Raw genomic sequence first — 25832 nt, 5'->3', positions numbered from 1 at the left:
CTAAAAATGTAGTACCCTCCTTGCAATTAACACACAAATTTAAGACGCTTCTTCTTTTTCTATCATTCCATGCATCTGTCATGATCGATTACTTATTCTTTGCCCATTCTTCTTCATATTTCTTTAGCAGTTGCTTTGTTCTTTTAATTTTGGCTTTCAATAGTGGCTCCCTAAGTTGATATTGAGTTGGAGGCTTGAATCCTGGTCCAAATTGACCCACTGCCTCCATTAGTTGCTTGAAGCTATCATTATCAACAGCATTGAATGAGATTCCATTTTCATAAACCCATCTCCCAACATATTGTTGAACTTGTTGAGTTCTCTCTTTGAAAAGAGCCTCATTTATATTTTTTTGCCGAAGCACTTTACTTCCACTGGAGCCTGCATTTTCTGGATCAATTGTCGATGCATATCTATCCATGGGGCCAAGTGGAAGAGGTTTTTTAATTCCATCCATCTCTTCAATTTCAAGACCTTCTTCATCTAGAGAAATAGCCACCTCTGCTCTACAGCTTTGTTCTTCCATTATTTTGTTCTTCTTTCTGTTCCTCCCTTCTAAAATAGCCTGTTTGCACTTATTTTTGTCTTCTTGAGATGCTTTTCGACAACCAGATGCATTTCCAGGTATATTTCCAATGTGCTCCTTTATCCTATACACTCCCCCTGACATTGTTTTTCCACATAACTTACATTTAATTTTGTCGAGATTCAAGATTCTTAGGATCAATCAATATTCCAAACTCCCATCCGATGTCATTTGACTTTCTTCTAAGAATCCCGGATTCGGGTTGAGTGATAGATGCTGTCGAAGATGGATTGCTTGCCATTGATAACAGATATAATCTGAAAAAATTATATATATTAACAAGTAACAACTAACAAGACATACCATGATAATAAAATTTAATTATACCATACAGGAATACAATACAAAATATTTCAATAACATTAAGTCACTAACAAGTCTGAGAATATTTTTTTATATATCTTAATCTAATTAATAAAATTTATTAGATATTTGTTTAAATAAATTAAATTTTAAATATATTTTTTTTAGATTTTTAAATCTGTTTTATTACTTTATTTTTAAAATAAATTATAATATTTTATACTTTTATATATAAATTATAAAATAATAATATTTATTAGAATTTTTAAAATTTTAATATAATTTTAATATTTATAAATTCGATTAATATAAATTAATAATATATAAAATTTATAAATATGATTTATATAAATTAATAATATGTATTATATTTTTTAAAATTTTAAATATTTTTTATATTTTAAATCTGATAAATGATAATATTTATTATAATTTTTAAATCTGTTAATATATAAATTAATATTTAATATTATTTATTTAAAAAATTAAATATATTATTTATATATTAAAATCTTATTATATAAATTATAAAATTAATAATGGAATTTTATATATTTAAATTTGTTTTATATAAATTAATAACATTTACTAAAAAAATAAATTTAAATATATTTAATTGGATCCTAATTTTATTAGGCTTTACGAACCAACCCTATTATTGAAATTATCCCCGTTAGGAATTGTTTGAATTTATTAAATCTAAAAAAATTTTTAAAAAAACGCCGTCTTCTCTCTGTCGCGAGACTCGCGACTCGCCCGACGGCGGACGCCACCGGCCGCCACCGGCGCCTCGCGGGAGGCCTCCGGCGCCGCCGGAAGCTCCGCCGGACGTGTCCGGCACGTCTGGCGAAGTCCGACGTAGCTTCCGGCGGCGCTGGAAGCGTCGCGGAACGCTTCCAGCGCAGCTGGAAGCATCACGTGATGCTGCAGGACGCGTCTTCGTCGTCTCTCACATGATGCTGCACGACGCTTCCGGTGGCTGCGGACGCGTCTGGCGTCGCCGGAGACGTGCCGCGACGATGAATCAACAGGAATAAAAAAACTTAACATAACGTAAGAAACAAAAAACGTAAAAACTTACCGAGCCCCGGAGCGACGAAGCCTTCGACGCAGTGACGATGAGAGAAACGAAGCGACGTTGAGAGACGACGAAGACGTAAACACGCAAACAGGAAATTTCGAACAAAACATTAAACCTAAATAACAGCGCGGAGGCCCGCGGAGGCCCGCCGAGAGCCACCTAGGCGGCTGGGCCGCCTAGGTCACCCGCCTGGGGGTTTTCCGGCGCGGCTTGCTGCCGCACAGCGACTAGGCGGCGCCTAGGCGGCCGCCTAGCCCGCATTTTAGAACATTGTTTCCTAGTGGCAAATTAGATGCGCACAAAATCCCAATAATTTTTTTTTTAAAAAATCACCATATAATATAATAACATCAATGATACGAACTATAACAAGCAAACCTAGGAAATAACATGATAATCAAATTCAAGATGACGTGATGGTCAAAGTCAATGGAGGAGAACACCTCCCCACTTGGTTCTAATTGACTGTCCAGCACTAAGGCTCTCCGAATTGGCCTGGTCGGATTCCAAGCCTTGCGTAAAAAAGTCGATCAACCCTTGAGCCGGTCGAACATAAGGGTTTTAGTGTTTTACCCTTGAACTAAAAAGACAGCATACTCATTCACTCAATAGCTGATAGAGTCTAAGAACGACCGTCCTTACAAGCCGGCCGGAATAACCGACCCACCCCACATTTGATCAGCCATAGACCTAGACAAAGGGAGGGTCAAACTCTTTATTCTGGATGAGCCTCTCTACACGTGTTTGGCCGACCGATCGGACAAAGGACCGACCGAGCCTAAGGCACTTTAGCTCAAAATATCGACCAAACCTCTCAGAATATACCTTCAGATCTCCAAGTAGCCCATTATAGGTCCGACCGGACAAAAGGTCGACCGGGCTTAAGACACTTAGCCTCATACATCTTTCTATGAATGTCTGGCTAGATAAAGGGCTAGCTGGGTATAAGGTACTCAGTCTCATATTGATTCCTAAATGGATTTCCAGTGTGCACAGTTTGTCATTTGCCGAAGCCAAACACTAATACTATACAGATAAGCCTAATAACATCCTTCATTACATAACCGATCAGCTTAAAGCATGACCCAGAATAAAGAGGGTCGGACTTATAAACCGGCCAGAATATACTCGACTGACAGCAGAAGCAGAGAATCCTAACAACCTGTCAGAATAACAACTATGTGTCAGCAAATATTCTTCTAAAATCTTCTTCGGGGACCATGTGTCTCCCGTCAGCAGACCATTGATAACAACATATTCCTTCAACAACTTCAACAATAATAGAAGCTATAAACGACAACAAAGGTATACATGTGGGTAAAGGGAAAATTCATCGGATAATTATTACACATTGTCTTGATTGTACACTTCTCTTTACCTAACAAATTCTGATACACTCCGCCACTTCATGATTGTGGAGATTATGAGAGGTGGTATGGTGAGTCCACTCAATTGGCAAGATACGTTATCTGAAAATCTACAACTTACTCTTGCGCACGTTCTTCATCCACTCGTTCGGACTTGTACTGACTTAAGCGTCAGAGGACCTTCACCAGAGACTCCCCCTGGTTCTAGGCACTGGTGTGTTGTTGGCTCATCTCTGTGTGCATAGGATCGGAAGGAAGCTTTCACGTGGTCCGTGGAGCAAGAAGTCTTCTTCCAGTCAACCATCAAGTCATCGTGCCCAGCGCGCTATCTCTGCAGCTTTAAGACAGGATCAAATTTAACATCGTCTGTGGGAACTTTTCGCCTGAAACTGAAGATCAGAGATGGAAGAAACGGGAAAACTCATCACCGTTACCTTGACGCCCAAAGAATTAGAAATGCTCATTAATGCTCAGGCACAAAAGTTATTGCAGCAGCAGCAACAAGCGGCTACAGGTGGTACACTGCCGCCACCTAATCTTGTCGCATCAACAGCAATCCATCAGAGGGAGAGAAGAGCTAGGGAGGAAGGCCTAGCTCATTTGCCGTCGGCGTCTCACTGACCAGTTCCAAGCTATCACGCACTCTTTCGTACGCTCGTGAACATATGGGTCAAGAAGGATTACACCAAGAATCCTCCGGAGAAGCATCGGTCCGAGCTGGGCGCAGGGGAAAAGCCCCTGTATATTGTAGCTCCCTAGAATAGATTAGCACTCTTTTCTCTCAGATGGTGCTAGAAGACAAACTGCCAAAACATTACCAATCCCTGACGATAGGGGAATACTCAGGGTCAACTGACCCTGAGGATTATTCCTCAAATTCGAGCACGCGCTCTCCTGCACCAATATATTGATGGTGTGAAGTGCAGGTGTTCCTCACCACACTGTCGGCTCAGCACAAAGAAGGGGAGACCAAAAGAATCGCCGACTCTAGACTTTGTTCAATCTGATTAAACACTTATGCAAAAGATATACAAAGAAAGAGCATCAACTTCCCTCCTCTCAGTTACTAGTGGGGACACAAGCACAGGAGATGAAATCATCTGGTTTGGAGCCTAAGAAAACATGAAGTGCACACTAAGAATCAAATCAGAGATTAGTACTTAATAAGGGCATTAGTGGCCTATAATTGCATTTATGAAGAGGATCACATGATTTATATCTTGATAACTAAATTATGTACCACACTGAGGTTAAAGGACCAGAAAAATTATGAGGATATGAAAGAAAAATGATATGCTCAAGGAAAGAATCTCAATGAAATGCTCAAGAATAGACACATAAAATGATGGGACCCACAAAAAGTGAAATGGTGGACCATGAATTTATGTGTCTATCCTTGAGCATTTCATTGAGATTTTTCCTATAACCTGAATAAATTATGTAAGGCAATGTCTCATTAAACAGAACCCTCAAGTGCATTTCTAATCACAACCAATGATTTACACAGATAAATAAGCATCCCAAACCAAAAACAAAATTTCTAAATTAGCTTCTCAATTTGCATGGCGTGCATATGAAATGAAAATATAATTTTGCTGAAATGGTCAAAATTCAAACATATCTGTATTCAACCAGAAAACTACTTAATCATATATCCCAAAGTATTTTAGGGATCATACTCATTGCAAATTGGAAATTTCACCGTTGAAGCAATAGGCAAGCTGCATAAGATGAATAGGAAACAGAAATGACTTATTTTTCCTCACTCACCATGGCAGAAGGCTTCGTAGCACATGCAACACAGTCAACGCCACCAGCATCAAGAAGCACATAAGCAGTGACCGAGACGATACATCCACAGTGCACTCGCTGGGGGGAAAAAAATCCAGCTAAATCAGATAGTATGTTCTACGGATCAACAAAAAACACTCTTGAGAATGAACACTCCTGAGCGGATCCAATAGTAGTAGCCTAATTACTGAGAGACAAAACATTCAACTTAATTTCAAACCTTGCCGCACCTTCGCAGTTCCTCCAACCCCCATCCTCGGAGTGGTACGTTTCACAGAAATTTCCCTGTTCGAAAGTGCAACTGAAAGCAAACAAAAGACATTGGACAGTTACAAACATCCCGATACTCAATATCCCGACAGAAAGCCAGTTACGTGTGAAAATAAAAAAATAAAATAAAAAGAGAGTCAAAGCTTGGCAACTCCAAAGAGATCTATGAAAGCAGAAAGCAAAGTGATTTCCGCGTTTCCGATAGAAATTTTGGGGGAAAAACACTGTCCCAAAACCACTGACACCACAAGCACGATCAACCAACGGTTCCAACTAAAATGTAGGAAGCACGAATTCAAACCACCACCGAATCCGACGCGAAAAAGAAGGGCGTAGCAGCAGCCACCTTAGTAAGACCCTCAAAAAATCCAGGAACCCAAAGCAAATCAAAGACGACCAAGCATCGGAGATCCAGTCCGAGAATCACTCCGGCGTGGAAAGCCCGAAGCGAAAAGGGCGTACGAGCATCGGTCGCAGAGCTCGGCGATCTCGCCGGAGAGTAGGCGCCAGCTCTTCCTCCTGGCGGGCGACAGGTCGGGCAACGGCTCCTTGCATTGGAAGTTGAAGCAGATCTTCGCGACGGCCGCCGCCAGCGAGGAAGGCAACATGGGGAGAGGGAGACGAGCGGGGCGAGCGATCAAATCGAGACGGCCGGCGGGGAGGAGATCGAATTCGGAAACATGGAGAGGGGCGAGGGTTTGGGAGAGGGATCAGGGAAGGAATAAAAAGGTGGGGTTTCTTTGCAAGATGCGTGTGGAATAGCTAGCTATTTACAAGGAGAGAGAGATAGGCTGCTACTTCGTCGTTGCTGCCTCGCCGTATCGAATCGCGGTGGCTGCCTCCCTCGCATGGGATTCCTCCGTCCTCCGACCTCGGCTTGCCTGCCTTCCGTGAGATTCTTTAACGGTAACTCGATGAATATATTGAGAGACTTTTTTTAATTTCCCCCTATTTTATCTAATTTTTTTATCCATACTGCTGGGTAGGTAAATAAGGGGTATTTATCCTAAGTTAGAAGAAGTAGGAGGATTATTATGAAAAATTGAGCAAGGAGGCTTATTTTCTGCGGGTGAAGATAGCCCGCAGGAGGGTGGTTGGTTTTATTATGCGCTTCTCTGCGTGGGTGGATGGGTAGAATATCGGTCTATCCTCTAGTTCAGAAAATTCTGGACCAAAAGAGGCCCTTTTTATTCATTCTATTGGTATGCAATAGACACACTCGCTGTCGCCTCACCTTCGCCGAACCTATCGTGGAGAGCAGCGGCGCTTCTCACCGTCCGCCTGCCCGCCCGCCCGCACGCACGCTGGTCTCCGGTGCAATCCCCACATGCCGATGGATGAGCCCCGCTAAGCTGACGATCGGACGGCGGATCTCGTCCCCGCGCTCGTGAAACGAACGTGCACGTGATTCTGCGTGGAATTCGATCGAAATCTATCGCGGCGTCGATGGATTTCATGTACTCGTTCTCGATCTCGTTCTTTCTCAGGCGAACTTGCAAAAGGTGGAACCGTCACCTTAACGGTCCCCTGGGTCCGGCCCCACAGATATCCAGAAGGGGTAAATTATGGTTAAGCTGGGCAGGAGGGGTAACTGGGGGTCAAGTGAAATTTAAAACACAGCAGACCGAGGTTTTACGCCCGTATGTAACCGATAACGTTCGACCCCTGAATTTCTATTGCAAGCGTTAGACACCCTTCCAGCTGATTCAGTCCGTGGAGGCTACTGCCGACCACGTTGAATACTCGCATGGAGGATGGTCCCACCGCCGACGTCACGTTGTCGAGTGACGCCTTCTCCCCCACGCCTTGGGCATGGGATCTGTTGTTTGGAGCCGAACAGCGAGAGTGAATCTTTTGTTGGTCGGGATAGAGTTGACAAATTTTGACTTGAGTCGGACTGGACAGGATTCAGCTGGAATCGTGATTCGGTGACCTGGATGAATCAGGCTGACGACTCAATTTTCAACATGCGGACAGTAAAATTTAATCTTAAAACAGAGAAAAAAACAGAAAAAAAAAGGTAACAAAAAACTCGTGAAAACAGATAATTAAATGAAAAAAAAAAGTAGAATATTAATGGTGAAGTTTTAATGGAAAATATAAATCTGTAACAAAGAAAAAAAAGGTCCCACCGAGATTTGAACTCGGGTTACTGGATTCAGAGTCCAATGTCCTCACCACTAGACCATGGGACCGTTGGTGCTAGTTTGTTGGATTTATAATAATATATATGATTTATGTGAAGATACTTAACGATGATGAACGAGTAAACATATTATGACCGTTGGAAAACACTTTCTTAAGGCTGAAGTTGCTTTATGCTTTTGGTTAACAGCTTTTCCACTACTATTTTAGAAATTGCTTTTGCCTAATAGCCTTTTTCGATTGAGATGATATGTAAAAAAAGTTGATGTCCTATGACTTATAGTCTCATATTCTACTTGTAGAAATAGCTTTAAGATTTCGTATGATAGATTTAATGTGATCTGACTTTTTCTTAGAATTCCATATTGACAGGAATTTCATGTACGGAACTGTCCTTTTGATGCTATGTAAATATATTTCACTTGTAAAACTACAATGTGTGTTTGTATGTATTCATATTAGTGCCAACAAGAAGTTATAGTTATCATTGTTTTTAGGTTTAATTTGTATGTCTGTATGTGTTTAATTCTCCAATTTGAGAGGTGTTTAAGTTTTCTAGAGACGAGAACTTAAAGTTTATTTAATCTTCAAAACTTGTTTATTTAATCTGGGAATTTGTTCTTTCAGCAAGATCAGTTTGCCGTGATAGTAAAAGAATCAGTTTATGAGACATCAAGAGGACAACTTTAATTTTGAAAACTTGCAGCATATCGAACAAGCTTTGATACAAAACTGCTGGTTGGAAGTTGAGATTATCGAGAAGACTCATTGCTAAGCATAGACATTAGACAGTTCTTGATGGCCTTCTTCAGCATGATACAAAAGTTGATACAACAAATCAGTAACATCTGCGTGTTGCTAGCATACCAGAGCTCTCACCTTCCTTCTTGGCAAGTTCATAGACACGAAATGAGCAATACAAAGGACTTCATTGAAAGCATGTGGCATCAACACAAACATATTCTAAATAGTTTCTTAAACACCTCTTCGACAAGTCTCAAACATCACCAAATCAGCAACAACAGCTATATAAACAGAATTCAGGAAACACAATGCCATCGAATGTACACCAAACAGATTCATTTAGTCAGGGAATGGATGATTAATTTCAGAACGATGTCGTACTCAATGATATGAAAGATAATCAGAGGAACGATACGCGATAATTCTAGTCCATAGCCAATGAAGAATCTGAGATCCAAACGAGCACAATGTATCATTCAATAGCTATCAATTTGTATAAGAAATTGAAGAACAAGAGGCAGAGGCACAATGTATCATTCAATAGCTTATAGCTATCAACTTTTGTCGGAGGGAGTAGGCCGGCGGAGGCAAAGCCCGTTCGAGTTGACGCTCCTTTAATAGACTCTCCCCTTTCTGGTTTAAAACCTCTCTTGTTAGTTGAGAGTTCTTGAAGAGGATAGCTGAGGAGATGACCTCGGTTGTAAAAATAACTAAACATTAGGAATTTTTATGGCAGGTAACTAAAAGAAAGATAGAAACTTTCCCTTACCAAAGGTAGCGCTTAGTCCGAGGTCAATGGAAATAAGCCCAAATATATACAATAGGTCTTCTATTGTCAGCTCAAGTAGGCTAAATTTCAAACCTTTTAGTCTCACTAGAGCTACACAAAGAGCTGGGTCTATGCGAATGTTGCCTAAATCAAGGACAAGGAGAAGATCTTGCTACCAAGATGTGGGACAAGGTAGAGAAGTTAGAAGGTGGATGAAGAAATACTTATCTCTCCATTCATCCTGAGCTAGGATCCGATTAAATAAAATTACCTTGGGGCGAGCCTAAAAGCAAAATAGGCCTGAAGCTACTTGTCGGGGATAGAAATAACAATGGAATATGCGAGGAGATAAAGGAAGATTGAACAAGTGAACGACCATGATGACACCGCTTAAGATGTGAATGGATTGGGGAAGAAATTGGCGAAGTAGAAGGCTAAAATATTAACTAACGGCGATAAAATGCAAAGGGATTGGGGAAGAAGTTGGCGAAGTGGAAGGCTAAAATATTAACTGACGGCGATAAAGAAGGGATGAAAGGGGAAGCGAAATCTGACTATGACCTGTTCCCTAAAGATAGCGACGCTTTCTCAAGGAGGAAGATAGGGACGATCTTCGTCGATGGGGATGACTACATATGAGGGAAGTCCGTAGTTGATGGCAAGGTTGTATGCCTCTATAAGGATGAAGTTGAAGAAACATTGTGTATATCACTCGGATGCCTCAACTATTTTAGGGAAAAGACCGCTTAAAATAAAAGAAAAGAAGGAATAACAAATGAGAAGAAGATAGTCAATCCTTAGGGTTCTTTCTGTAGAATCGGAATCTTTATAAAGATCCTTCAAGATGTTTTTTAAATGAAGTCAACGGATTATAGTGGTAAAAAAGCAAGATCCATCATGAGTCATCTGATGATTAGATGAAACGATAAGTACGGTAAAACGTGTACATTACGTGTCACTAATAAAAAAAAATGTGGAACTGCCACATCAGCAGCCCTCTAGAGCCGGTCCTATGGATACGGAGGAAAGTAAATACAGATACACAACTGAAAGCGCATGGTCGGGATGTTAACCCCAGATAATGACACCTCGAAAATCAAATCCTGAATCTCTCAACCACGAAATCATGCGCCCACGTGACACTAATAAGAAACCTACAATAGATAAATAATTTAACAGTCACTTATCCCCAAGCGACCGTGTACTTACCAAGAGTGGTTTTGAAGACAGAGCGAAGTTAATATCAGATAGGCACAATTTCGACCGATTCTAAACACTTCGACCATAATGAATAGTACAAGCGATAGTCCGTTCTATCCTAAAAGTTAAAGGTCGAACAAGTTCAACTCCAGATAAAAATAAGCTCGAACGAGTTTAATCTCGAACCATCTTAATTCCGAGCAGAGATAAACTCAAACAGTCCTACCAAATGATCCTGACCAGTCACAAAAGTTGTTATAGTTATATGAATAAATTATATATGTTACATTCGGACCGGTATTAAAGTTCGGATGATCTCTACGTTATGTAAACCTAAAGGGGATTCATCTCTCTAATTATTCATTGATTTACATCCGAACGATTGGACATACGTTATTTTTAGGTTAGTATACACACGCTAAGGAAAAATACAAGTTAGTAAGCAATCAAATTTTAAAGTCAAAACCCTTTTGACAATTTTAACAAGAACCTAGAGTTTAACTTACAGTAGGTCACTAAGAAACTAAGACAGATTATAGGAAGTCGTGAAACAGGTCAGATGGATAACTACTAAGTATCCTCTTGAGATCCAAACAATTGGCAGGAGGATCAGCATTTAAAAATCCACCTTCTTTCAATAGTTCCACTGTACCCTTCGCTCCCAGGAGAATGACTATGGTGATGCAGCGGGCAAGGAGTACGTTAAATTCCCGTGTTTTGAAAAGGTCTTCCTTCCACGTCTCAAAGCATTCATCCTCCTCCGCTCGATATACGGCCAACTCCGCCTGAACAGCTATTAATTCAATTAGGATAGTTGCTAGGTCCGAGCGTAGGGAGTCTAGCTGCAGCTGAGCGGACAAATGTGAACTCTTTGCAATTTGCTCGTCTAGCTCCATTTCCATGTTCGCCCGGATAGTCATTTCAAACTGGAGTTTCGCTTTAGAAATATCTAGGGCGGTCTTCAACTTGGATGCTTTCTCAAGTTCGCCTTTGGCCAGTCTTTGAGTTTCTTGAAATTGACTATCCACCGCCTTCATCTGTTCAGAAGCACTGGAGACAGCTGACTTTGGCAAGGTAGATAAGTGTTGAGCCACACTCATACTCATCGCCCAATGCTGAAAAATAAGCATTAGTTTAGTATTCAACGAAAATGAACTACAATCAAGTAAATCGCCTTACTTTGATTTGTTGATAAGAGTATTTGCGCACTAAAGAGAGCTCGCTGAGTTGGTTCCTTGCATCCGCCCAAGCATCTGCTAGACGACCCTCCAATAATATCGGGTCAGCAGGGGAAGAAGTGGCCGTCGAGACAACCTCGTCCTGGGCAGAGGGTAGAGTCAAGATGATCGGCGATGGATGAGGCGAATTCGCGGTTGCAGCAGAGGTCTTTGAACGTTTTTGCCCAGGAAAGGCATCTTTCGTCGGAAGATCTTCCTTTTCCCTACTCACAGGGGCAGAAGGCTTCGTTGCACATGCAGCACAGTGAACGCCATCAGCATCAAGAAGCACATAAGCAGTGATTGAGACGATGCATCCACAGTGCACTCGCTGGGGAAAAAAGGTCCAGCTCCTGAGCGGATCCAATAGTAGCCTAATTACTGAGAGACAAAACATTCAACTTAATTTCAAACCTTGCCGCACGCTTCGCAGTTCCTCCAACCCCCATCGTCGGAGTGATACGTTTCACAGAAATTACCCTGCTCGAAAGTGCAGCTGAAAGCAAACAAAAGACATTGTACAGTTACAAACATCCCAATACTCAATATCCCGACAGAAAGCCAGTTACGCGTGAAAAGAAAAAAAAAGGTCAAAAAACTTGGCAAATCCGAAGAGATCGATGAAAGCTGAAAGCAAAGTGATTTCCGCGTTTACGATAGAAATTTTGGGGGAAAAAACACTGTCCCAAAACCACTGACACCACAAGTGCCAACTAATAAAAGGCAGAAACACGAACTCAAGCAAACGACTCCGACGAGAAAAAGAAGGGCGGAGCAGCCGCCGCCTTGATTCCAGTAAGACCCTCAAAAAATCCATGAACCGAAAGCAAATCAAAGACGACCGAGCATCGGAGATCCAGCACGAGAATAACTCCGGCGTGGAAATCCCGAAGCGAAGAGAGCGTACGAGCATCGGTCGCAGAGCTCGGCGATCTCGCCGGAGCGCAGGCGCCAGCCTTTCCTCCTGGCGAGCGGCGGGTCTTGCAGCGGCTCCTTGCATTGGGAGTTGAAGCAGATCTTCGCGACGGCCGGCGAGGAAGGCGACATGGGGAGCAGGAGAGGAGCAGGGTGAGCGATCAGATTGAGCGGAGCGGAGCGGAGCGGAGCGGAGGATCGAGGGGCTAGGGTTTGGGACGAGGGATCGGGGGAGGAATTAAAAGGTCGGCATTTCTTTGCCAGATGCGTGTGGTATAAGATAGATATTTATAGGAAGAGAGAGAGCGCGCGCGCTGCTGCCGCCGCCGCCTGCTTCGTCATTGTCATTTTTTTTTAGGTTTAAAAGAGTTTTGTGTGTCTCTCTGTGTGTGTTTAATTCTCCAATTTGAGGGATGCATAAACAGATTCTAAATACTTTCTTGCTTAAAACACTTCTTCAACAAGTCTTAGTTAAAACACTACCAAATCAGCAGCAACTGCTATATAAACAGAATTCAGGAAACAACACAATGCAATCGAATGTACACCAAACAGATGCATTCAGTAAGGCAATGGACGATCAACTTCAGAACGATGTCGTTCTCAGTGACTGCGAGTGAGCATCTTCAAACATGTCGCTGTCCTCAAACTTATCGTTTACCAAGCATTGTGGAATGTAAGCTGTGTATATTGCTTCCATATTTGGGACCTCCTTCTTCCCTTGTGATGCAACAACCTCTAGTGGTGTGTGGGCGAAGGCAAGGTAGAATCGCTTTCGACACACAAAGGCAAAGATGAAAGAGAACACGATGGCGGGAATCAAGAAGGGAGCATATACGAATTTCCTCAAGCCAATGTAGCCAAACGTCGAGACTTGATACACAATCAGAGCTGCGATAATTCGTAAATGAATGTGAGGCCACATCCGACCATAGCTCTCATACCTCGGCACATAAACTTTAAGAGCCTGCATCAGAAGATTACCATGATCATTTAAGGATTTTGTTTTCTAGTTAAGAACAAACTAAGAACTCACTTGATTACGAGCGATGAGCCAGCCGAGGCCGAAGTACATGACTCCGAAAGGAATGATTATAGGGGCTATTACTGAGTAACAGAGAACAATGGTGACGATAAGTATGTCGACAGGAATCCTAGTCGCGTAGCCAAAGTCACCAGGAGCCCAAGCCTCTCTAACCTCAGCTTCAGTTTTGCAAAGAAATCTCCTCTTGATATGAAAGATAATTAGAGGAACGATGCGCGATAGCTCAAGTCCATAGCCGACGAAGAATCTGAGATCCAATTGAGCACAATGTATCATTCAATAGCTAGCTATCAATTTGTATAAGAAATTGGAGAACAGGAGGGGAGGATCATACTTGAGAGCGACAAAGGTGAGGAAGAAAGTGGCACTTTTAGGCAGACTCGCGCCGAGCAGTGTGACAATCTCTGAAGGGTGATTAACAATAGTCTTCAGTGAATCAATCAATGCACCACCAATTGTTACTCCAAGGAAGACATTGAAAACTATGAAGTAGAAGTATTTCCCAGAGGCAGCTCGCGCCGCATGGCTCTCGGAGGGGATTCCTTCCTGTTTCGATAGAAACATAAGAAAACCCGGCAACAGAGCTAAGAATACAATGAGTGCAAGCTGAGGCAGGTAAGCCTCCAAGACAGTTCTGATCTCTGGCTGATCCACAATCTTCTTCGTAAAGGACAGATACTTCTTCAAATTTTCCACAGTTGTGAAACCAGAGACAAATGTAATGGGGATCATGTAGAAGACTACGGTGAGGAAGACTAAGCCGTAAATGGCAGAAGCTCTTATCTGTCTCTCATAGAACTTCTTCGGCAAGTTAGTCCATATTAACTGTCGTGGCTCGGGAGCTTCCATTACCGTCCATGTATCGACGTTCTGAGAGTGAATTGTCTGAGCAGCAGAAGCAGCAGCAGTCTTGCTGTTGAAGAAGACAATGGCTGCCTGTTGTTGTTTCTCCCTTAGGGTGATACTTTGCTCAGCCTCTAATTTAGGTACCAATTCCTTTAATTTCTGATTGCAGTGTTCAATTGTGTCGACTTTTTCGCCGGCTAGACCAAGAAAGCCTAGTCTGTTTGTAGGCCTTATGCCATCTGGTTTGCCTGTAGTTTTCGACTCCGCATACACTGCTTCTGCTCGAGCAAGTTTCTTCTTGTAGCCTTCTATCTCTGCCCAAATTTTGTTAGCCTGAAAGAAAGAATTGTTACGTGACGAATCGAACCGTAGCTATCTATGCATAAGTAGATGAATCTACCTCTGTGTTGTCTGTGACAACCATGGATTTGTGAAATGTTTCAGGGTGAAGTGATCTGAAGTATGATTCCACTTGATCCTTAATAGACTGACCGGAGGCGGTCGCCGGTATGTCCCTCACCAATATGGCGAACTCTTCAGGCCTTACTTCTTCACTTGATTTTGCTCCAGCTCTCAGATTCGAGACATGTCGATATGCTTTCCATAGAACATAGTATGTTGCAAAAGAAACCCAATATACTCCAAGTAAAAATGCCCATAACCTCGGACTTCCCTTCTGATACAATCAAGAACAAAAAATTGAGGCCTAAAACTCTTCCATGAGCCTAAACATGATACGATACTTATCGCGAAAGATAAATTAATTCTACATGGTGGAGACTGAATTGTTGTTGTTTGTCATTTACTTACATGGACATGCCCCATGGTTAACTTGTCGAGGTTTTCGAAGCCTTCCTCGCTATTGCTATCTGAGGAAGATGGCCGAGTAAGGACAGTGGCGGCCACTGGAAGAAGAACTGGCAGCAGAACAATTCCAGAGAGGACCAGAATTGCTAATACTGCGTGAATAAATGCAGAAATTGCTTGTAAGAATTCTTAATTGACTAAAAAGATGATGAAGAATCTAAAACATGTCAAAGGTTTAGTCTTTAGCATTGAAACACATGTAGGCCGTACCGGAGCAGAGGAAGACGAGGTAGACGGCGGCGTCAACGCCGGCGGCGGCGATGACGTCGGCCTCGGAGGCGCTCACGGCCTCCCTGATCCACGCGAAGGGGTTCCTCGTCGCTTTCCGCCCTTCCAGAGGGTCCAAACCCCGGAGGATGCGGCTGGGATAGTAGATGACGGCGTTGCCGGGCCTCCTCTGCAGCCAGTTGAAGATCAACATCAGCACCAAGAAGATGACGAAGGAAGTCGCGAGGGACGTCACGAACGAGCTAAAATCCATGGCTTCTGCTCTCCTTCCACTTCCTCTTCCTCTTCCTCTTCCTCTTCCCTCCTCTGTTGCAGATGTGCTGCTATGCTATCTATCCGTTACTTCTCTTAAAGATCTCGCCTTTCACGGAATAAAGGCGCTTAAAAGCGGCCGTTGCCTTCTTCTTTCTTTCCTTTTCTATTCTTTTCCTTTGCACACTGCGCAGGAAATTCCTATCTCTGTAGCAGAAGAAAGGAGATGGTTTCTTTTCGCAGGTCGATGTGCCTTTTATCGACACTTGGGCTACACTCTTTCTTCTGGGAGCAATGCCACCATCAATGAGGACGTGAGCTGGGAGAGACGTTGACGTGATTCGAAGTGTAGCTTCTTCTTCCACGGTGAAAAGGGTTCCCAGTATAATTTCTAAAGCCAATTTTAGCCTTGTGAAGAATAATAATCATAATAATAACTGCCTTCTCTTTTGTTGCCTTGGCCCTTTTGTGTTGGATGACTAAGTGCAATCATCTCAGTAGAGAACTTCGACATCTAGACAAACCAATCATGTGACAAAAGTAATGAGCAGGGAGGGCCACGCCATGTCCTCGACGTCGCCTCACGAACAGCTTCGCTCTCTGTTTACTGCACGTAACAAAGCTTCAGAAGGCGAAGAGAGGAGGGGGCAGTGTGGTAATTTTATTCCAATCTAACCGTAATCTAACGGATCCAATGGCGTATCCGCCGGAGGGCACGCGTCGGCATCGTGTGGCTGCCGACACATCTGCACTGACCGTTCGGGCAGCCGAGATTGCAACGGTCGGCGAGAGGATCTGTCCCGCGGAACCCTCCCGGCCCCGCGAACGACGACCCCATTTCGTACCCGGATGTCGTGTGGTCCGCGCGTGAGTTACGCGGGTGGCTGTGCGTCGTTTTCTTGAAAGGCATATCGCCATCGTTTTCTTCCCTGCAACATGGCAAATTTTTTCCCCTAGATTTAGCTTCCAATTTTAATAATTTTTTATTCATAAAAAAAAATTGAATATTTCATCAACATTATGTTATAGCAACATATCAACTTTATCAACGCTAATAAAAGAGTTCGGCATATAGTTGAACGCCGCAAGCTATCAAACTCAATTAGGAATTGTTGTTTCTCATACCTGAACAAAATATTGCTAGTGCTCAAAGAACAAGTAAACAAACATGCCGCCTTTTAATGGACAAACAAAATTAGTTTTCCAATTGATCTTCCAGAGTAGCAATGAATGCATCATTCCAAGTGTCTGTTAAACCTGGTAAGCACCAATGCATACAATCTTCGTGCATTTTCCCTCCGGTAGTCGAAGGATGAGCATCGGCTCTGAGCTCGCTCATGCGAGTAATGTCCAATATGTGGAAGCTTGTTCCATGGAGGACCTCATAAAGGTGCCTGTTTATCACTCGCACCTCTGCATTTGTTGCATTCTTTGTCGAAAACAGCTCTTCCACCTTCACAGGTCGTAACATAATTTCAAAGGAGGAACTGTAAAACGGTCTTATTTGCGGATGAGAAAACTCACCTCGTGTGGCAACAAAGGTTGAGTTCGTCGACATGAACCACCTAGGTTCCAATCACCTCCTTCGAAATGCCTTGGAGATTGTGTCCGGAAGAATTTCATTGTATCCATAGTTGTTCGTCTCTCCACATACAATATCTGTTGTTACAAGAAGGCAAATCATGCACAAATTGAATACAGAAGGAATGAGATAGATAATTAGGGTAAATCTATGCACAACATTGCATTCCATAATATTCAAACTACATTCATTATAGGAGCTGTTCTGCAAAAGACTACTCTAATGCTTGCCATTTTATTTAACTTATGTAGATGCGTTGGGAAAAAAATGTCAATTCTTCTCGATTCATACCAAACAACAACAACCAAATCTTTATCCCACTAAGTGGGGTGAGTCAACTCGTACCCAATAAATGGAACAAACATATTCAGGTGTAATCCAATTGTTCCTGTCAAAAATCTTAACATGTACCTCACAATCAAAATGGAGGTAAGAAAACTTCCATCCTAAAAGATCAAATAAAGGATATGGCATAATTGCTACTTCTCATTGTGTCTTGAAAGTGCACCATTAGCACATTATTGTAAATGTAGATATAGGAGGGAATTCTTACAGAATTTCTTAGGCCAAACATGCTACTTCTGATAACTTGGGCGTTTCATCTATCCCTCAATACCCATGTCAGATTCCAACACTCGAACACTAACACTCCATGTAGGCACTCCAAGCCATGCCAAATGCAATCTAACCAGCTGATACTCAAATCCAAGTCTCAGTAACATAGCATGATACAATACAACTCATTGTATGTTATGAAACTCAGCCTTATATGAGCATTTCTAGTGATGTGTTGTATCCTTCTACAAACCTAGCTTTGTGATCCCCACTGATTGATTATTCATAGACTCAAAAGCCCAGTGTTACATAAAAGGTCCCCATCGACTTAGTTCCTCACATGAAATGTATTTTGTGTACCCCAGTAGAACCACGACTATGGGACTTTGGTGCCTATTGATTTAGTTCACTTTGGCACTAGTCCCCTCTCAATCTTAAGCCACTTAATCCAAGTTCCTAATGAGGAGTTTGGACCTACCGAATCAAAGCACTGGTTCATATAACTTAAACTACTTAGTTTGGCACAAAATTATTCCACATTTAGGTCCACATTGCAAAGTCAAATCTGCAGCTAAAACAACAAAAGAGTCAGTTGGATCCGGCAACTAGAAGGGAAAACTTAAGAAAATGATTGAGGGGAGAAAATTGCAAGGATATGAAATTCATTCCAGTTAAACAAATGAGAATATATTTTGTTATGACATGAATATTTCATTTTAAGACGTATGTGCACAAACATGTAAATCTGTAATAACTTTATTTTTAAGAATGCAAACAAGTTAATGTTAGACTTAAATGTTCAATGGCAAACCAAATCATCACTGAACTTGGACACTGAGGAGAGTAATTAGATTTGCACATAAGATACATAACCAAACAATCATTTACATAAAACAATAACAAAAGTTCTTGGCACACTTTGAGCACTTTCAAGTGGTATTTTAAGGTATAAAAGGATTCATTTTAACCATCTAATGACTTCAACACATGCGAACAAATCATATACTGCAAATTCAGGAAGCATGTCGAATCATTTATTGTTATACCATATGTCTCAGAGCCAAACTGAAGCCAATTTCTGGAGTCACTGGAGGTAAAACTGGCAATCCATTTTCAAAAAAGAGCATCGGTGATTGAACTGGATCAAACTTTGATGGGGCCCACCACCTGAAAGTTAACAGATTATGATTTTATTTCGTAATTAGAATTTAAATATGATGAATAGTTGTTATATCCATATATTTGAATGATATTTCACATCTGCACTTAATTACAAGAACAAACAAATTCAAAATCAAAAACAACTTGTATGTATGTTAAATAGGTCAGTCCGCCCATGGCATGGCCTGGTACCACATGTTATGGGTTGTGTCCTGTACGTTCATAAGCATATAGGTCATGCGATGTTGGATGTAGAGGTCACAACCTGTGGACTTGAAACAGGCTATGCCCGACAAAGCCTATCAATCAATTTCAATTGTTATTTTCATATTAATTATTGATAAGAATGATTTCAATAAATTTTTTAAAGAAATATTAGTTCTAAAAAGGGCAGCCCAGTGCACGAAGCTCTCGCCATGCGGGATCCCGGGGAAAGATCTAATAGTTCTAATAGAATTTATTTTATTTTTTATTTATATTTTTATTGGTTTTATTGTTTTTATTATTTTCAATAGGGACCTAACTATGCATGAGCACAAGTCGCTCAGGCCAAGGCCCGTGTTAGGCCAATGTATTGGATAAACGAGTTCTCTAAAGCAATGACCCATTTTTCTATGTCGAATTTGGCTTGACACAAAGAAGCAAGTCCCATAAGACCCTGGCATGCCCGACTCACACATGACCTATTGACACCCCCATCTATCAAGATTCAAACAATAAGAAAAACTCCCAAATTGTAAATTAATTAGACCAAAAGAATAAACATCTCCTCAAATATTGATATGTAAATCCCAAATATTGTTATAAAAAGAAACAATTTCAATGGAAATAACATAAAAATTTGGATTAAGAATTTCAATGCAGTATGTAATGTTTTACACAGTTAATTTCATAATGATGCTTATCTATCTTTATTATTGAAAACTTTATTTCAGATTTCCTGAAATGTCTTTACTAGAGTTATAGAGCTGCAAACTAATTGTAAGATAAAGTTTAAAAGAAAAAATACATGCATATGACTAGTATTTCATGCCATAAATTTTCAAATGGAACTTGGTAGTAATTGTGAGTTGTACTCGTGTATGTGATGAAGCATGAGTTGTGTGACTCAGTTGGTGGTCCGATGACGAGAGAGATGAGAGTATGAGAATATAGAACCTTTTATTATTCTTTGAACGTATGAAATAATGGGATGAGACTATGGTAATGTGATCTAGCTAAACTTAGGTGAAATAGATTAAATGTTCAAAAATAAACTAATTGTATTTCAAACCTCTGAATCAGTGTATATTACTATATATGTTTATTTAAATTTGGTCTACTTTCTTTGCATCAATATAGCTTACATATTTTCCTATCTTTAATGTTAGCACAGTTTCTAAATGTAAGACTAACAATGTAGCGCTGGGAATCACCATTACCAGTGACCTGTATTAAATATTAGAATATGATGGAAGCCAGGTGCCTCTGCCCAGGATCGTTCTGGAACATCAACATCCACCCTGTAACCTTGTTTGTATCCACGCAACTCCAAGGGTCCTCCAAGATCACTTGCTGACCACCTGAAGACATGATACAGAAACCAATTTTCTTTAGGAATCTGCATATTATGTGCACATTGATAGATGCATGGAGAAAGAAATAATCATATCAATTAGTAATTGTTTATTCCTTAACACTGTAAAACTTATCCTGTAGAACCCATGAAATTGGTCCAACCATTATCATTTAGCCAATGTAGTAGGCAAGGTTGAATGTCCTATATTAGGCTCCAACAGAGTTAATGCAAACTCCAAATTTTTCTTAACCAAAAACGTAGAAACTATTTCATCATAAAGCACATTCAGCTAATTTTTTTTTTTTTTTTTACTCCAGAGCATTAGCCATCAAAGGAATAACTACACCAGGAGGCTTCTGAAAGTCAATAAGGGTTGCAAGATGGAAACTGGGTTATTGGGGTAATTATTCAGAGTAAGAGTGACCCATGGCTCCTTTTCTCTGATGAGGAATGGAAGAACTCTTCTTAGCACCAACTGAGAAACTGAGAAAGAAAACTTTTCTATTTGATGCCTTGACAAAATCTGATTTGGCACTTCAAAGACCATTCTTCTTGAAATTCCAAAAAGGTTTTTTATCAACACTAGTTGATCTGCTATCTGATTTGGCACCAAAAATATTTCAGTAGTGCTTGTTATCCTACTGATATCTGACCAAAGTAGAAGTATGAACTGGAATCAAGTTCATCATAGAATTCTTCTGAACTAGTCAGGGCAAATTACTTACCCAGTGAAATTTTTAGTCAAGATGCTTTGGTATCAACGGAAAGCTTTTACGAGAAACAAAAGCCCCCTAAATACTCAAAAGTTTGCATTCATTCCTTCATTCCAAGCATCTAGCTAATATGATTTTTTTGTTCTAGCAGAACAGTTCCATTGGAAATAAGACTTGTTGTTTATCCTTATTCACTTTAGCTGGCGTAACCAACACTTTTCCAACACAGTAACTAGGCTTTTGCGAGACTTGTTTAGCTATGATTGTGAGCATAAATATCATCACCATAGAGCATACAGACAAGAGAAATATTTTAACTTAAGAAAGAAATGTAGGAAGGCAAGGTATGAATTTCCAAACAAGCAGTAAGATAGAAAATCAAAATTAGGATTTTTGCGCTGCAATGTGCAGGCACACTAGTTTAACGTTGCAATACAAATTCCTAAATACCAATTTGCCGGTGAACAACTATTACTCACCTACCATACTGCACCAAAAGATTAGTCCGATGGTACGCAATTGTCAGGTTATAGTTCAGAAAAGTGAAGCCGCGATCAGCCCCAGCTGGACGCCATTTCCTCACCTCGCCGCTCGCCGATCTCAGCATGCAGACAAGCGACGCGAACATGTTTCTGTTCAACGAATCGCCCACAAACCCTGCACTAATGAATCCAACCACAAACACAACCGTTTTGAAAAGGAAAACAAAAAAGATTTTGAGACGATAAAATCGAGATCGGCGTCCGAACAACGCAAACCTATGTTGGAGTCCCTGAAGCGATGGAGGAAACGTAGAGGATCGAGACGGGGGAGATGACAGCGGGAGGGCTGCCACCGCCATCGCAGTAGATCTCGGCCGTTGATCTTCCTGTTCCCGAGGCAGTTCCAGCCCTTGAAGATCTCCTTGCAGGTGTGGTCGTAGCGGGAGGGGACGGTCTCCGGTTCCGGGATCCAAGATCCGTCCGAGTAGTTGCAGGTGCGGCGGTCCCCGCGCCTCGCCGGAGGGTCCTTGAGGCGGTCATCGTAGCGGGGAATGATGGAGGGCCTCGCGGCGGAATAGACAAGAGCGACGAGTAGGAGGAAGGAAGCAAGGAAGACGAAACGGGCGAAGCAAGAGCAGGAAGGCGGAGCAGCGACGGCCGATGCTCTCTTTGTCGTGCCTCTGGCGGCCATCGATGGTGGCGCAAAGTGTCCGCTCCATTCGGTGTGAAAATAGAGAAATAATTATTATTTGGAAATTAATTTTTAATTCTTTAAATCCATTTTATTTATTTAAATCATTTTTAAAATAATAATAATAATAATAATAAATAATAATAAAAATTGGGCTCTGGAACGAAGTAGAAGAAGCAGTGACAGTAAGCAGTTTTTTGCTTGATAGCAACGCACATTTGCTTCAGCTTCTCCATCTTCTACCGAAGAGAAAGGAGCAATTTTTAGCATTCTTTTTGTACAGAACGATCAGATTAAACATGAAATTTTATGTTTTGTTCATGGTATTTGTTCTTGATCTTGAGTTGGACTCGGGTTAGATGGAAGGATTTTCGAGGGGCAAAGGCAACCTTTTATGGGATGTGTTGAGGTTTCTCGGGTTCTTTGTGGTGGTCGGCCGGCTTCCAGGCGGAGGCGATGAGTAAGGAGAGGTCCTTCCAGCCCAGCTTCAAGCAGCCGTTCTCCTCGACGAGGGTGTAGCCTTTCCATGGATGCATGCCGAGGAGGAGGTTGGCCTGGGCAGCGGGGTTGCCGGCCAACGACACGCGCCGGAAGCCGATTTTGGTAAGCTCGTCTCCCCACCGCTCCACCTTGACCTCCCCGGTCCGATTCGGGCCGCCCACCGCCACGATGTTGCGAATCTCGACCGCGAGGAGCTGGCGCTCGACAGAGTGTCGCTCGGCGCTCTCCGGGGAGGCTCCGTCGATGAGGGCATCGAAGCGGGCAGAGTAGTAATGCAGCGCCTCCACGAAGCGGCCGAGGAAGCCGCCGCCGCCGTGGCAGAGGTCCTGCTCGATGATGGTGATGAGTTTGGGGCGAAGCTCCTTGAGGAGGCGCACCGTGGCGGCGTCGGAGCCGGTCACGTCGTATAGGCAGTGGTGCATCCAGTGGACGACGGTGGCCTCGCGGTGGTGGCGCGGGGCGAGCAGGGCGGATGGATCCGCGAGTTTGCCGATCTTGCCCTCCATGGGGCGGAATTCGAAAGGAAGGCCAAGCGCCTCGGCGAAATCGGAGAGGCGGCGGCCGGTGGCCTCGAGAAGCTCGATGGAGGATCCGACGCCGGTGAGGCGAAGCGAACGGAGCTTGACCGCGGATCGGGACGCGAGGATGTGGAAGAGCCCCGGCCACTGGAGACCCTGCATAATGTCGAGGTCGATGACATGTACTCGATCCTCGCCGTCGAGGGCCTCGAAGATGGCCTGGTTGGCCGTGAAGTGGGAGAACTTGACTAGGGGAGAGATGGCGTTGTAGTAGTTGAAGGCGTGTGAGATGCGGCGATGGGTAACGGCGGCAGCGAGCGGGGAGTAAACGCCGAGAACGGAACTGATGATGCGGGCGCGGAGAGCGTCCGCGAAGTAGGCAGCGACGCGCTGGGGGGAAGAGCCGAAGGGGGAGGCGAGCTCCGAGATCTCGGGGAGGAGGTCGTGGGCCTCGGAGAGCCGGTCGGCGGCGACCGCCTCCGCGCAGCGGAGGAGGAGGCCGAGGAGGCGGAGGCCGCGGGATTCCTCGTCGAGGCTGCTGCAGTCCGCGACCGAGTCCTCGGCTGCGGCGGCGGGAGGATCGGCTTGCGGCTGCTGGCGGCGCTTCTTGGGGGCGCCGTCGTCGTCGAGATCGGAGGGGGCGGTGGAGGAGGAGGGGTCGCGGTTGGGGCGCTTGAGTTTCATGAGGAGGGAGGAGGCGGCGGCGTCATCGAGGGAGGGGCGACGGCGTTGGCTGCGAAGAATCGGGGGCAACAAAACGGCACGGTTTGGAGATGGTAGCGGAATGAAAGACTTCATAGCAGTTATCTTCATAGAAAAACATTTGAGCAAAAAGGTGGAATCGTCATCCTAACGGCCCCCTGAGCCTGGGCCCTCCAGGATTTCAGAGGGAGTAAATCACGGTGAGTACTGGGCTGGAAAGTTGACTGGGGTCTTAGGAGTTTTTGACCAGCAGACCAGGAATATTATTCCCACGTGCAACTGACGATCCTCGACCTTTGGCCATTTGAGCAAACAACCAGACAACTTATCAGCTGATCCAGTCCGTGGGGACATCTTCATATAAAAACATGAAAGAAGAAGTTCATAGAAAAACATGAAAGAAGAAGATGAAGACAGGAAGGAGATGCTGTTACGGTATCAAATCAGTTAGTAGCGGTTTTTTATGACAGTCATTTATATATATCGTTAATGATATATCCCTATAAAGTAGTATAAATAATTTCCCACGTGGGGCCTGTTGAATATCGGATTGAGACCGTTTTGGGGCGTGAATTTAGAGTTAACGATAACGTTTACATATTTATATTAAAAGAACATAATAAAAAAAAAGTATTATTGAAAGAACTATTTTTATGGACCTAAATTCAATAAAACTATAAAATAAAATCATATAATATAATGATTTCAGAGACTCTCTAGAGAATAGTAAAAAAAATATCATCCGGATTAAATTTAGATTCATATTAAAAAACAAAAAATTACTAAAAATAATAAGACATCTTTAAATATTAAAATTATTATTATTATTTCAATCATTGAAATGTCTTCTTCTTTTTCCAAACCACCTCTATAATTGGCTGAATGATTGATTGTCCATTCTTTGTTTCTTGTCCTTAATTTTGATTTTATTTCCCCCTTTTATTTTTAACTTTTTGTATGGATTAAGGATGGTTTGGAACTTTGGATAAACTCAGTAAAAGGTGTTTGTCTCTTTGTTTGAATAAAATCATATAATTCAATATAAAATAAGATACTTTATAAATCTCACAATCATATTGCCTTGTTTTTTGTTCAATTATTGAATAAACTATAAAAATATCTGTTAGTTGTGTATTTAATTTATTAGGCAAAAATTAAAAAATATCTTTTAGTTTTTTTATTATTATCAAAGGAGCATTCAACATTTAAAATATTAAAAACATGACCTATCTTAATTTTTCACTTAAAAAATACCTTTAATCCAACACTAATATATTAATTTTAACCAAAACTCATACAGCAAAACTATTTTAAGTGATTTTAATCAAAACTCCTATGTTGATTAAAATTACTTTATCATTTTAATGAGGGGAAACAGTGCCACAGTTAAAAATTTTAAGCGATTAATCAGATATCTAAGATTTGAAACTCAACTATGATACATTATAGGGATTTTCATTTAGTGAAATAATAAATCTAAGAATGCTAGTCGCGTAGATGGGCCTCCGCGAGCACTTGCTGATTTATCTGAGTGGTTAGTGGAAAACTTATGTGGAACCATACCAATCACTTTTAGGACCGTGAGAGTAAGAGGGGATGAATAGTTCACTTCGCTTCTTCGTTTTTGATTTGTAGAGAACTTAAAGCAAAGCACACCAAAACGCTAACACATTTGATTTTATTTGGTATTTATCTCCTTGAAATGACTAATAATAGACACACCAGTAGTTACATCCACTATGA

The 25832-nt window shown here is 42.0% G+C and overlaps 5 protein-coding genes and 1 non-coding gene across 16 annotated transcripts in view; all 6 read right to left on the bottom strand.

The window, feature by feature from the left end:
* LOC121986419 (B3 domain-containing protein Os07g0563300-like) overlaps positions 1-6284 on the bottom strand; it is a 28836-nt gene extending 22552 nt beyond the window's left edge. For 4 of the 9 annotated variants that reach the window (XR_006113399.1, XR_006113401.1, XR_006113407.1 and 1 more), the window contains exons 1-3: positions 5861-6284; positions 5349-5429; positions 5108-5245 (exon numbers count right to left, since the gene is read on the bottom strand). The gene's annotated coding sequence lies outside the window, so the exon portion shown is untranslated. Of the gene's footprint in view, positions 1-5107; positions 5246-5348; positions 5430-5744 lie in introns of all 9 variants that reach the window. The other 5 variants (XR_006113402.1, XR_006113403.1, XR_006113406.1 and 2 more) reach the window with 5 other exon arrangements.
* Positions 6285-7521: 1237 nt separating this feature from the next.
* Positions 7522-7593, bottom strand: TRNAQ-CUG. Its single transcript has one exon. It is a non-coding gene; the product is annotated as a tRNA-Gln (tRNA).
* Positions 7594-10679: 3086 nt separating this feature from the next.
* LOC121986418 lies at positions 10680-12685 on the bottom strand. The gene is made up of 4 exons (XM_042540363.1): positions 12381-12685; positions 11888-11969; positions 11436-11804; positions 10680-11371 (listed from the first exon to the last, which is right to left on the bottom strand). The coding sequence occupies exons 1-4, from the start codon at positions 12518-12520 to the stop codon at positions 10790-10792; spliced, it is 1173 nt and encodes a 390-aa protein (XP_042396297.1). The 5' UTR covers positions 12521-12685; the 3' UTR covers positions 10680-10789.
* A 127-nt stretch (positions 12686-12812) lies between these two features.
* Positions 12813-15932, bottom strand: LOC121986414 (CSC1-like protein ERD4). Its single transcript, XM_042540358.1, has 6 exons — positions 15357-15932; positions 15090-15238; positions 14680-14955; positions 13768-14612; positions 13425-13680; positions 12813-13355 (listed from the first exon to the last, which is right to left on the bottom strand). The coding sequence occupies exons 1-6, from the start codon at positions 15625-15627 to the stop codon at positions 12975-12977; spliced, it is 2178 nt and encodes a 725-aa protein (XP_042396292.1). The 5' UTR covers positions 15628-15932; the 3' UTR covers positions 12813-12974.
* Positions 15669-22496, bottom strand: LOC121986416 (protein trichome birefringence-like 13). 3 transcript variants are annotated; one of them, XM_042540361.1, is made up of 8 exons: positions 21954-22496; positions 21675-21852; positions 20346-20486; positions 18810-18930; positions 17151-17285; positions 16752-17079; positions 16303-16555; positions 15669-16233 (listed from the first exon to the last, which is right to left on the bottom strand). In XM_042540361.1, exons 1-6 carry the CDS (start codon positions 22366-22368, stop codon positions 16822-16824), a joined length of 1248 nt encoding a protein of 415 aa, XP_042396295.1. In that variant the 5' UTR covers positions 22369-22496; the 3' UTR covers positions 15669-16233; positions 16303-16555; positions 16752-16821. The 3 variants fall into 3 exon arrangements, with proteins under 3 accessions (XP_042396295.1, XP_042396294.1, XP_042396296.1); XM_042540360.1 differs by having other exon boundaries at positions 16303-17079; XM_042540362.1 differs by having other exon boundaries at positions 16303-17079; positions 21675-21857; positions 21954-22179.
* A 160-nt stretch (positions 22497-22656) lies between these two features.
* Positions 22657-24162, bottom strand: LOC121986415 (scarecrow-like protein 23). The gene has a single exon (XM_042540359.1). The coding sequence runs from the start codon at positions 24069-24071 to the stop codon at positions 22761-22763; it is 1311 nt and encodes a 436-aa protein (XP_042396293.1). The 5' UTR covers positions 24072-24162; the 3' UTR covers positions 22657-22760.
* Between the last annotated feature and the right edge of the window lie 1670 nt (positions 24163-25832).

This window comes from Zingiber officinale, chromosome 5B (assembly GCF_018446385.1).
Source record: "Zingiber officinale cultivar Zhangliang chromosome 5B, Zo_v1.1, whole genome shotgun sequence".
Lineage (NCBI taxonomy): Eukaryota > Viridiplantae > Streptophyta > Magnoliopsida > Zingiberales > Zingiberaceae > Zingiber > Zingiber officinale.
This window is presented reverse-complemented; position numbering and strand designations above follow the sequence as displayed.

What these genes read in the sequence shown, in the direction of transcription:
- LOC121986418 (XM_042540363.1), bottom strand. Translation starts at nt 12,520, where the DNA reads ATGTCGCCTTCCTCGCCGGCCGTCGCGAAGATCTGCTTCAACTCCCAA. An exon ending in GAGCTCTGCGACCGATGCTC is followed by an intron (nt 11,970 to 12,380) that starts GTACGCTCTCTT and finishes GTTTGCTTTCAG; the next exon opens with CTGCACTTTCGAGCAGGGTA. An exon ending in ACTGCGAAGCGTGCGGCAAG is followed by an intron (nt 11,805 to 11,887) that starts GTTTGAAATTAA and finishes TTTTTTCCCCAG; the next exon opens with CGAGTGCACTGTGGATGCAT.
- LOC121986414 (XM_042540358.1), bottom strand. Translation starts at nt 15,627, where the DNA reads ATGGATTTTAGCTCGTTCGTGACGTCCCTCGCGACTTCCTTCGTCATC. An exon ending in CTCACCTTTGTCGCTCTCAA is followed by an intron (nt 13,681 to 13,767) that starts GTATGATCCTCC and finishes ATTGGATCTCAG; the next exon opens with ATTCTTCGTCGGCTATGGAC. An exon ending in GGCTCATCGCTCGTAATCAA is followed by an intron (nt 13,356 to 13,424) that starts GTGAGTTCTTAG and finishes CTTCTGATGCAG; the next exon opens with GCTCTTAAAGTTTATGTGCC.
- LOC121986416 (XM_042540360.1), bottom strand. Translation starts at nt 22,368, where the DNA reads ATGGCCGCCAGAGGCACGACAAAGAGAGCATCGGCCGTCGCTGCTCCG. An exon ending in CTTCAGGGACTCCAACATAG is followed by an intron (nt 21,853 to 21,953) that starts GTTTGCGTTGTT and finishes TCATTAGTGCAG; the next exon opens with GGTTTGTGGGCGATTCGTTG. An exon ending in CTTTTGGTGCAGTATGGTAG is followed by an intron (nt 20,487 to 21,674) that starts GTGAGTAATAGT and finishes TCATGTCTTCAG; the next exon opens with GTGGTCAGCAAGTGATCTTG.
- LOC121986415 (XM_042540359.1), bottom strand. Translation starts at nt 24,071, where the DNA reads ATGAAACTCAAGCGCCCCAACCGCGACCCCTCCTCCTCCACCGCCCCC.